Source organism: Pongo abelii, chromosome 12 (genome assembly GCF_028885655.2).
Source record: "Pongo abelii isolate AG06213 chromosome 12, NHGRI_mPonAbe1-v2.0_pri, whole genome shotgun sequence".
Taxonomy (NCBI): Eukaryota; Metazoa; Chordata; class Mammalia; order Primates; family Hominidae; genus Pongo; species Pongo abelii.
Window position 1 is genome coordinate 131117472 of NC_071997.2, and position 12111 is coordinate 131129582.

General features: G+C 46.2%; 1 protein-coding gene across 14 annotated transcripts in view; it reads left to right on the forward strand.

Annotated features, from left to right (window-relative positions):
• MYT1L (myelin transcription factor 1 like) overlaps positions 1–12111 on the forward strand; it is a 544402-nt gene that overhangs the window by 418873 nt on the left and 113418 nt on the right. For all 14 annotated transcript variants that reach the window (XM_054548446.1, XM_054548454.1, XM_054548453.1 and 11 more), the window contains 3 exons: positions 1848–1938; positions 3610–3717; positions 10483–10697. In XM_054548446.1, the coding sequence (XP_054404421.1) occupies positions 1848–1938; positions 3610–3717; positions 10483–10697 (414 nt within the window). The remainder of the gene's footprint in view (positions 1–1847; positions 1939–3609; positions 3718–10482; positions 10698–12111) is intronic.

The window sequence follows — 12111 nt, forward strand, 5'->3', positions numbered from 1 at the left end:
GCCACCATGCCCGGCAGGGTTTCTTGAGTAAAAGCCTCTTGTTGACGCCAAGAGACAGATGTGAGAAGAGGAGAGAGGGATAGGAGCTGCACATGCTGCAGAAGTTTGAGGAATGTGATTGAGATGGATGAAGTAGCAGCAGAGTGTAGACCAAGGATAGCAAGCACACTCCACCTCAGGAGGATTCAGGGGCGAGGCTGGGAGTGTGCATCCCCACACAGCAGGAGAGAGGCATAAGGTGCATTTGCCATCTGGACCTCAGGTCAGAGTGACCCCTGTACGCCATCCCCAGGGAAGACTGTATGTGATTTACCATAAAAGGAAAGGAAAGGGGCAGGTGCATGTCAGAGAGGAGCTGTGTGAAGAGAAGCATTTGTGTGCTGTTGTCACACGGTGGTGGACAAATGGTAAAGAAGAAAGAATGAACGAAGTAGGTAGATCAACATCCTGCAGGAAGGAGGACCGCGCACATGCTTCCTGGAGAGGCCTCCCTGAAAGGGAGGAGCAGCACTTCTTCCTCTGGGACAGGGAGGAAGGGGGCAGGGAACTGTGCTTGGATCCTCTCAGAAAGGAACCCTCCTGTGACCCCCTCCAGCCAGGTCCCAGCACAAGATGAGCCAAAGGTGGACTCACTTTGATCATTCATTTTTCTGACAGCACTTACTAGGACCTACCACATCCAGGACAAGCCAGGAACTGTGGGAGCGATAAAGCTAACACCAAAGCAAACTCTGCTGAAGGGACTGCCCAGCAGTAAGAAGACAGGGTGTGGACTCAGATAACAGCAACACCATGTGGATGTGGGATTCAGTGCCCAGCAGACTGCAAGGGAAAAAGAGAGGTTGTTCTAGAGAAGGAGGAAAAGTGTAAAAAATACAATTACATAACTAGGGTAGGCAGATCTGTTTTGAATAGACCTTCCATGTTCACCTGGCCTCAGGTAAACCTTGCTGTCAGGGAAAGCCGCCACCCCATTCCCCTGGAGTTTGGAGACAGCGGGCTCAGAGGAGCAGAGCATGATGCAGACGGGGTCCGTGTGGGGGTCCCTTCGTCCCTGCTAACCTTCCCCCAGAACCCAGAGTAGTAGAGTGTTCATGAAGGACCAGAAAAGAAGGAAGACACAAATAAATCAGGTCCAACACCACTGCTGGGAAAATTCAAGCAGCTCTCCCCTGCCGACCGGCCAGTAGCATCCTTGCACCACAAAAGGTGTCCGTGCACCACAAAAGGTGTCCGTGCGGCCTCTCCCGCTTGTTAATTTCACAGGGTAAAAATGCAGAACGCTTACTATTCTAGCTCATCCTATTTAAAGAATAATAAAGCACTTGATTCCTAAAGGAAGAGTGATTATTTAATTCATTTTATTTAAAATTAAGGTTTGTGGTTCTGTATTCATCTACCCACCACACGTGCATCATGCTGTGTGTTTCCAAAGCACAGGCATGTTTTGAAAATCCCCAGCCTCTGTGTTGTTCTATGGCTAATCAATCCTCCGTGCTTATGCATGGGTAATGTCTGTGAGGCCCTCACTCCCCTAGCCCATCAGGAAAGAGTCAGTTCTGTGTTCTCTGAACGCCCCAGCTCCTGGGTCCAGCACCCCTGCTGTGCGAGGCGCTTAGCATAGGGTCCAGTCAACCTTCTTTCTCTGGCCTTTCGTGTAGGGTCCGTAGGGTCCAGTCAACCTTCTTCCTCCTCCCATGTGTGTTTTCCTGCCCATGCGCATCACAAGCGTTTGTAGGACTGTCTATCATGAGCGACCTGGCCTTTGTTAAATGACTGCATTTTCATGTGTCCTAACCGTGCCTCTGTTTTAACGCTGGCTGTTCTCTTTGCCTCTCCCTGTCAAGTCCTTGCCATGCATGAAAGTGTCCTCAAGTGCCCCACTCCGGGCTGCACGGGGCGCGGGCATGTCAACAGCAACAGGAACTCCCACCGAAGGTAAGCCATGCGTGTGTCACTGGTGTGGGAGAGAGTGCCGGCCACTCTCCATGCCTTCTTCCCGGGGAGGCCTACCATGCTCTGCATGGTGCTCCCCACGGTGCTCCCCAAGTGCAGGCACCTCCATATAATGCACGGGAGTGAAAGCACTCCACGCCCTTGTGGTGCAAACTGGATGGTTTTAGTTGCCCCACCCACCTTATCACAGCAGGATATAGTATCGGGAGTGGAAACCATGACCATCTACAATGGCTGGAAGGAAGGAGGCCAAGCCTTCGCAGTCCTCCGGGGTGAAGACAGGGCTGTCCTAGTGTTCATTGGACAGGACGTGGCCTGGAGTGCAGCCAGCCTGTACAGTGTGTAGCTTGGCTTGGCTGCCCTTGGAATTCTGTGGAAACCCCAGGTCACAAGTTTGGATGTCTTCAGAAAACCTGCAGATGTTTAGCAGGTTGGAGGGCAGTCTGTGGGCGGCTGGGGTGCCGGGGAAATAGACTCTGGACTCCCGCTATCCAATGGACTCAGAATCACTCTTTTGTTTGTGAAAGATTTGAGTTCTCTTTTCCTGTCCTGTGCAGACTTAATAAGAACTACTCAGCTGCCCATAATATTCTGTTCTTATTTGATAACTTTTTTTTTCCCCAGAGGCCGAAAAGTGATTCTTCTAAAGTTTGTCTTACAGTCTATGGTTTTATGAGTTCACATAAAATTGTATCTAAAAGAAGGAAACTGTTACAAGCTTCACTCTAATTTTTGCTTGTCTGACTGGCAAACCTGGTCCTTTGTGTTAAATTTATAATGAAACAAATGACCACTGTGCCCTCCAGAGACATTCAGGTGTTTAATCTGCAGAAGCAGGAAATGATCGATAGGTTGGAGAGGTGCGTGCTGTGTGCTGTTCGATGCAGCATCCGCAGCGTCAGGGCCTCCGTCAAACCTCAACACAGGCGTATTTTTGGGATATGACACATATATAGGGTGAGTGTCTGTGCATATGAGCAGATATGCATGTAGACATCCACAGAGCAGACACGGTGATTTCACATAAAGTGAGCTTGCACACAAAAGATCCCAGCTGCTGTCTCCTCCGCCTAGACTAAGCCTGAACTATTTGGCTCCACAAAACATTTTATTGCAGTCCTAGAAATCATTCTGCTTTCCTCTCCACTTTCATTTCCCTGCTGGTGGAGAACACCAAAGGGCTAAAGTCAGACAGGACCCCCCAGAGGCCACAGTCAATAGCATTTAGGAAATCAGCTTGGCGCTCCATCTTCTGGTAACAGTCAGTTCATTGCCATTCTTGGGCTTCAAAACTCATCCTACCCAAGCCGTTAATTCTTCATCTCCAGAAATGGAATCTATCTACAGTTTCACCAGCTGTGTCCTCCCGAATGCATGGGAGCTGGGACGCTCTCATTGGGAAGGATTGAATACACCTCACACACAGCACGGCCGCCAGCATTCTCTGCTGGAGACCAGCAGAAAGCATGCACCTGGAAACATGACTACCTCCCCCTCTCCCAGTCCACCCATCAGGATTGCCTGTGCCAGGTTTGGGAAACTACCCCTCCCCCACCAGCTCCACCTGCATCAGGGTCTTGGTGCTAAGGGAGGATTAGTGTGCTGTGAAGGCGTTTGAGGTGAGACCATTCAACCCGCTTTCTGTGATTGCAGCCTCTCCGGATGCCCGATCGCTGCAGCAGAGAAACTGGCCAAGGCACAGGAAAAGCACCAGAGCTGCGACGTGTCCAAGTCCAGCCAGGCCTCAGACCGCGTGCTCAGGTACCCAGCAGGAGTGCGCCATCCGTGAGCTCTATCCACAGTCCGCCCCACACCTCGGAGCGCTGGGGACACCCACTCAGGGCATGTCCCTACAGCAGCAGGGGCAGGGACTGGAGGGAGGGGCTGTGCTGGAAGCTGGGGCCAGGACCCCTCACTCCAGGCCAGGCTGTGTGAGGGCAAGGGTGGCATTCTTCCCCTGGTGTCTGCGGACACACTGTGACAATTTACATGAGAGAATTGGAGGAAATCATTTCTGGTTTTGTTTCTGGACCTAGTATTTCATGAGTCTGAGTGCTAGATGAAAGGGAAGCTTTGAAAATTACTGAGATGTCCAAGGTAATTTTCTCATATTTTGGAGGATAGGGCCTCACACCAACTAAGGCTGGTGCTGATGTTTCTGACGATGCCAGGGGTATGAGCACCCCACATACACGTGTAGAAGCTCTCGCGTGCAAAACCGGCAGAGCTCCCTCCTGTTATGCCCAACGCCCTGAGGTGTAGGTGGGAGTAGGTGTTGTCACCTACGTTTGGCAAGTGAGAAAACCTAGAGTGCAGAGGTTAAATGACTGACCCGAATGTTACAGTGGGTCAATCAGTGTTACAGTGTTACAGATCATCCGGCTGAAACCACTGTTTTACTGAAGTTTCAGGAGGATAAGCTCCCCATTCACACAGCCCTTCTATACATCTTTCATTCTTACGTGTTGTTTCAAATCCTCATCCACATGAAAACGATGACAGTTGTCACATATCCTGCCTTTTCACACAACATCACAGCAGAAACATGCGTCCTTGTCTCTATGTAATCATCTTAATTGTCATCTTCACAGCTACGTATATTCTACTGTTCAGATGTACCCCCCAGTGCCAAAACTAGGTTCTAGCTTTGAGGCATTCAGGCTGTTTCCCGCTTTTACTATTAAAGAGAGAGCAATAATAAACATTTCTTTCATATATACAGGACTTTGCCTCGTTATTTCTTTGGCTACTCAGAAGGCTGAGGTGGGAGGATTGATTTGAGCCCAGGAGGTCAAGGCTGCAGTGAGCTGTGATTGCACCACTGCACTCTAGCCTAGATGACAGAGCAAGAACCTGTTTCAAAAAATAAAAAAGTAAATTATTTATTTAGGATAAATCTCTTGGAGCAAATCACTGGGCAAACAATATGAATATCCTTTTTGTTCTTGAGTATTATTTCATAACATCCCAAGAAGCTTCTAATGTAGTAATTACACTCCCTTCCTCCCTAAATAGAAAAGTTAAAATCTTTACAGAAAATTGTAAATATTTATTTAAGCAAAAATAAGAAAACAAAGCCATCTACGACCCTGCTATCAAGAGATAACTCCTCAATAAATTGTGGCACAGGTACATCTAGAGTTTTCTGCATTTGGGGGTCCTGGCCTGAAGTGCCCCCGGAGCACCCATCTCAGGGAGCCACCCCTTCAGGGAAATGCACCCATCTTCCATATGGCAAGACCAAACGCTGAACAAGTCGTAGGCCACCCTCCCTCTCCCCACCAGCCCACAGCTAATTATTGGCAGCATGAAAACCACCGCACCCAATAAAATAGACCAACCCGGGGGACTGCGTAATCCAACAAGGGATCGTTATTAGTCAAAGGAGAATTTGAAAGTTGGTAGGGAGAAATTTGTTGCTGAGGGCTTTTATTAATTTTCTTCAGCCTACTTTGGCCAGACCCCCGAGAAGCTGGAAGAACTCCAGTACCTGGCCTTTCTTGGAGTCACCAGGTGACTGCACTGCCCACCTACGGGCTGCCCTGCTCCCGGGGGCTGCACTGCCCACCTACAACTGCCCACCTACGGGCTGCCCTGCTCTCGGAGACTGTACTGCCCACCTACGACTGCCCACCTTCAGGCTGCCCTGCTCCCAGGGGCTGCACTGCCCACCTACAACTGCCCACCTACGGGCTGCCCTGCTCTCAGAGACTGTACTGCCCACCTACGACTGCCCACCTACAGGCTGCCCTGCTCCCGGGGACTGCACAGAGTGGGGATTTCAGGGAGAAGCTCATGGCAGCTGGAGACTGACCAGGCATGCATGCAATTGTGAATACCACCTTGTTCAAACACAGCCTCCACTCCGATGTTCCGGCCTGAAGCCTTCTGTGCTGCTCCTGTGGCTTCGTAATGCAGCATCCCTGTCTCTGGATTGGTGCAAAGAAAAACCCCACCAAATGCCAACTGAGCAGAGGCTGGGAGTAACTACTGTGCAGCTGCCAGACGTTCTCCTCTGTGCCTCTGGCTGGAATGGGAACCAGGACAGGACAGGGCTTTTAACAAGAAGAAAGAGACCCCAGTCTCACTGCAGTGCGAGGTCTTGGGCCAGCCCAGCAGTGCACACTGACCAACCACAGCCACTCCTGGTTGTCCAGGGAGGCGCTGGGTGCTGGGCCGTGCACTGGCCCTGCATGAGGCTCCTGCAGACTTTCCGCCTCCATGGGGCTTACCTGGCATGCTGGGTGTGACACCTGGAGGACAAGTCCCCGTCCCAGCACGTCTGTATTCCGCACAGGGTCTCCATGTAGGGGTGCTCATTCAGTGGAAAAGGAAGAGACAGGAAGGAAGAAAAGTGAATGAAGTTAAACCTACAGTCGTTTAACTAGTTATAATTCTAAAAAGTCTTTAAATAAATCGTTCAATGAACAAGAGCCTGAGACTTAAGTAGGTGCTTCCAATCCTGGCCAAGTCTATAGCCTCCTTCCCAGTCCCAGACTCGCAGCCTCTGTCAGGGTGTGGCATACGGCCCTCTAGCTGAAGCCTCTCCTCCCCTCCTCCCTCCCTCTGATCTGGTCCTGATCTTTTCAAGGCTTGGGGATGATGCTTCTCCCAGGCCCAAACCCTTTAGCCCTGCCCGCCAGGGGAATAAACAGATTGCCCGTGGGCTGATCTGGTCCCAGGCTGCCAGTCTCTTGCTATTCCCTGAGTGTTCTCCTGGCTTTTTTGCCTCCTCATCTTTGGACGCTGAGTTTCTTTTCCTGGAATGTTTTCTTACCACCCCCCCCACTCCCCCCACGGATCTTAACCTTAAAAATCAACCCATTCTGTAAAACTTACTTAAAATATCCCTTTCTCCATTCAAATGTAACTGAATTCCATAGCCTGGAGTGTTCGCTCTTCTCCAGAATTCTCATAGCATTTGGACCCTTGAAATATGATCACATCACCCATGGTCTTTTGGGTTTTTTTAATTTAAAAAAAAATTTTGAGAGATAGGGTCTCACTCTGTGACCCAGGCTGGAGTACACTGGCAGAATTATGGCTCACTGTAGCCTTGATGTCCTGGGCTCAAGCAATCCTCCAGCCTCAACCTGCTGAGTAGCTGGGACAATGGGCACCACACCTGGCTAATATTTTTATTATTATTATTTATTTATTTATTTATTTTTATTTTTTATTTTTGGCGAGATAGGGTCTCCCTATATTGCTCTGGTGGGTCTCAAACTCCTGGGTTCAAGTGATCCTCCTGGCTCAGCCTCTCAAAGTGTTGGGATTACAGGCATGAGCCACCATGCCCAGCCTGCCCCAGCATCTTTTAAAGCAAGGCCTACAGGTTTATTCATTTATGTGCCATCATATTATCTGGGAAAATGTCTCAAGAACAATAGGCAATCAATTATTACATGATTTTATTGATTTGACAAGAAGTAAATCGGCTAAATTAATGCAATCACAATAAATGTATTGGTGATTTGGTAAATAAATTGGATATTTAACCAATATCCAATTTACATATATATAATTGGATATATATCCAATACTGTTATAAAAGTATAGATATGGCTATCAGTCTAAAATCTGACTTTCTTTTCTTAAAAGATTCAGTTATCAAAACTTTGTAACTGCACCAAAACCAATATAAATTTATGAAATAATCAGAGTAAAAAGAGATTATCTACATGGATGCCTATTAAGTCAGAATTTATAACAGCAACAAAATTAAAAAGTTGGAAAATAGTTAAATAATATAATATTCATTGATTTCAATATCATTCTGCTATTAAGAACTGTTTTTAAAGCCTGAGAAACAAAAAAGAAAATTAAATCTCATGTAAAATGGAAGCATAAAATATGTAAAAGTGTAAGATTCTATTTAAGTAAATATAAAATACATTAAGTTAATCATAAAAAATACACCAAAACCTTAAAAGTTCTTGTCTCTAGAAGATCTGTAGGTGATTTTTAAAAAAACAGCTTTTATGTCTTCTAAGTATTTTTTCAGTGAATCATAAAAAAGCAAAACATAATCATGAAAATAATCATAAAAAAGCAAGACAATAGTTTTAAACCTGTTATCTGTAAGGCAAGTATAAATGATCTTGGTGTGCCTGTGTGCATCACCTTTAGAAAGAGAGCAAGGACTCAAGAGATAATATATTTATTCAGACACACAAGAATACTTGTGGAAAATAAGTTAGGAAAGGAACAAATCAAAATCCCTCAGATTTCCATCCCCAGGGAGTACAATCAAAATATTGTTTGCACATCTGTTGCCAAAGAGTTTCCTTCCTAAACAGTACACGTTTGTACCTGCTGATATTATAATTTCATACATCTGCTAAAATTTCACATTTGCGCTAGAGGTACAGGCAATATTTGCAGATCTTACTGATACTAGTAATCAAGAAATAGGATCTTACTCAAAAAGTACTGTCTTCCTCCAGGTGTATTTGCTTGCACCTGTAATCCCAGCACTTTGAGAGGCCGAGGCAGGTGGATCACCTGAGGTCAGGAGTTGGAGACCAGCCTGGCCAACATGGTGAAACCCTGTCTCCACTAAAAGTAGAAAAATTAGCTGGGCGTGGTGGCAGGAGCCTGCAATCCCAGCTACTCGGGAGGCTGAGGCAGAGGAATTACTTGAACCCTGGAGGTGGAGGCTGCATTGAGCTGAGACCATGCCATTGCACTCCAGCCTGGCAACAGAGCAAAACTCCATCTAAAAAAAAAAATGACTGTCCTTCCTAAGCTGACTATGAACCTAACACGAATACATGAATTCACCACCTTTTGTTTTTTCCTGCTTGGTTGGGTCTTTATTTGGAATACATTTTATATAGTTTAGAACGACAAAAATTCATCAATAAATTCTCTGCCTTTAAAATTCAATATTTTGTTAGCTTTATAGTGTGTAAAATGATGCTGATGTGAAAAGGTCTGTAAGCATTTTTTTGAAAAAGGATCACTTGATGCCAAGGGTTCAAGACCAGCCTGAATAACTTGGCAAAACCCTGTCTCTACTAAAAATACAAAAATTAGCCAGGCGTGGTGGCTCGTGATGTAATTCCAGCTGCCTAGGAGGCTGAGGCAGGAGAATCACTTGAGAAAAATACAGAGATGGCAGATGAGACTGTAGGGTGTTACGATTAAGAATGCATCTATGGCCGGGCGCGGTGGCTCATGCCTATAATCCCAGGACTTTGGGAGGCCGAGGTGGGTGGATAACTTGAGGTCAGGAGTTTGAGACCAGCCTGGCCAACATGGTGAAACCCTGTCTCCACTGAAAATACAAAAATATTAGCCGGGTATGGTGGTGCATGCCTGTAGTCCCAGCTACTCGGGAGGCTGAGGCAGGAGAATTGCTTGAACCCAGGAGGCGGGGGTTGCAGTGAGCTGAGATCATGACACTGCACTCCAGCCCAGATCACCAGACCGAGACTCCATCTCAAAAAAAAAAAAAAAAAAAAAAAAAGAATGTGCTGTATCTGATTCTACAAAACCTAACCAGCTCTTCAGTGTCTAATCCATGAATCCTCGAGCCCAGTGAGACTGAGGAGCTGTCGAGGGGGAGGACAGAACACAGGACCCTTAGTGCACTGTGGAACCCTGCATGGCTGTGTCAGAAAAAGGACATCAGTGGAAAAACTTGTCAGACCCAAATACAGCCTCTAGTTTAGGAAAGAACTCCATACTAATGTTAGTCACCTGGTTTTGCTCTTGTCTTACGGTTATGAAGATGGTCACACTGGCGGAAGTTGGTGTCAGGGTGTAAAAAAAATCTCTGTACAACTTTTCTGCAAATCTAAAGTTATTTCAAGTATAAAGTCTAAAAACTCCACTTATGAGCTAGACCGATGAAGAAGTGGACATACACACATACACACACACATGCACACGACATGGTGTCTATGAGTGAGCAATGACCCGGTGTCCTTCCTTTTAAATATTTTATTCCAAAGACAATAAGAAATGACTACTAGATAAAAACGTTGAATGCATATTCTAGTACTTGACAAGGTACATTACCACCTAGCCTCCCTCATTGTCCAGTTAGGTACATTTTGATCTGGTTCTGTCTCAGTCTACGTCCCTAAGAGTATTTCTTTACTTCCTCTTACTTTTTAAGGGGGATTTCTTATTGAGGCAACATCTTTGTGTATAATTCGGCAACTCTTTGTAACTGCTGCAAAGAAATTTCAGGACTGGAATTGTCCCCATCCTCATATCTCATGTCATCATCAAGCCACCAGACCTCTTACAGGAAAGAAGGAAAAAGGGACATATTTAAAGATTTTATTTCTTGTCCTTTTTTTTGCCAAAGTTGACTTTTAGGCAGTTTATTTGATGCTATATAATTAAAACACACTTTGTCTTTTCTTCAGAAAATAAAAAAGTTGTAGTTTTAGTGAAAGGTTCTGATTCTTTAATACATTTACAAAAGTAAGATATTCTAGTTTTAACGTGAAGCTCATCGTGTACAAAGCCACAGGAAAGCAAGCTGTTGTTTGTTTTCTTGTTTACTTCCAGGCCAATGTGCTTTGTGAAGCAGCTGGAGATTCCTCAGTATGGCTACAGAAACAATGTCCCCACAACTACACCGCGTTCCAACCTGGCCAAGGAGCTCGAGAAATATTCCAAGACCTCGTTTGAATACAACAGTTACGACAACCATACTTATGGCAAGCGAGCCATAGCTCCCAAGGTGCAAACCAGGGATATATCCCCCAAAGGATATGATGATGGTAGGAGGTGCACACTCTTATACATGAGAGACACGTTGCCATTGATGATGTTGTTGTTGTGTATATCAATGTCCTACAAATTAGTTGAGTGGTGGTGGTCACTTGATGGGTACCAAAAGAACGGGACGTTCGTAGCACAGCCCAGGAGCTGAAAACCCCTCAGGTCCACACAGCTGTAGGAGAGCAAAACTTCAGGGGAAGGAAGGAGATGGTTTCCCCTCAATAATTCTGAGACAGCGCACTTGGCTGCTCGTGGAATGTGGAGAGGGAGAAGCTATGGACTGTCTCATTGGGAAGACAGTGCCCTTATCTTATACACTTCCTTTGAATAAATGCCTCTGAGACAGACAGTGCAGGGGGAGCCAGCAGGCAGCCCTGGGCTCCCGGGAGTTTTGAGGAGCTCTGCACCCATCTCCTTGGTGTTCTCAGCCTTGCATGCACATGAAAACCATCTGGGGAATTTTTTTCTTAATTCTTATGCCCAACCTGCCCTAATGACCAATAAAATCAGAATCCCTGGGGTGCTCCCTGCACAACACGATGGCATTTTTGAGAAGTTCACCAGTGATTCCCGTGCAGCCAGAGCTAGTGGCCTCCTTGTCACCCAGTCTCTTCATAGCAAGACCAGGACCTGGGTCCCCCTGTAACTGGGGACGATGGAGCAAAACAAGGCCCAGCCTGGGGTGCTGCTGGCAGAGCCATAGCTTTGTTCCTTGCTGGCTTGTGGCTGCCGTGGCACCAACAAAATAGAGCTCATGCAACAAACACAGTGCCACAGGCTTCACGGGAAAGGGGTAGTTTATTTTGACTAATGCTTATTTGAACCACTACCTAGAGTATGAACTAGTTACCATTTCACTACAAAGCTAGTTGGTAAGTAGTTTTTCATTAGAGGGGAAGACTGTATTTATTTAATTTTATTTATTTATCTAACCATGTGTCTGCTTTAAATTCTAGGCTGTATAGATGTAATTGCCAAGTTTTACCAATTGGGACTCGGGGTGTAAATGTTCTGATGATTTAGAAGTCTTATCATGATGCTCTCTAGCACAGGGAAAGGAAATAGTTTTTTAAAAAAGGTCATCAAGCTTTTCTTTGAAAAAGATATTTAGGGCTGGGTGCAGTGGTTCATGCCTGTAATCCCAGCACTTTGGGAGGCTGAGGCAGGTGGATCACTTGGTGTCAAGAGTTCAAGACCAGCCTGGCCAACATGGCAAAACACTGTTTCTACTAAAAATACAAAAATTAGCCAGGCATGGTGGCGCATGCCTATAATCCCAGCTGTTCAGTAGGCTAAGGCACAAGAATCACTTCAACCTGGGAGGCAGAGGTTGAAGTGAGCTGAGATATTGTGCTGCTGCTCTCCAGCCTGGGGGACAGAGCAAGACTCTGCATCAAAAACAAGGAAAAAGGT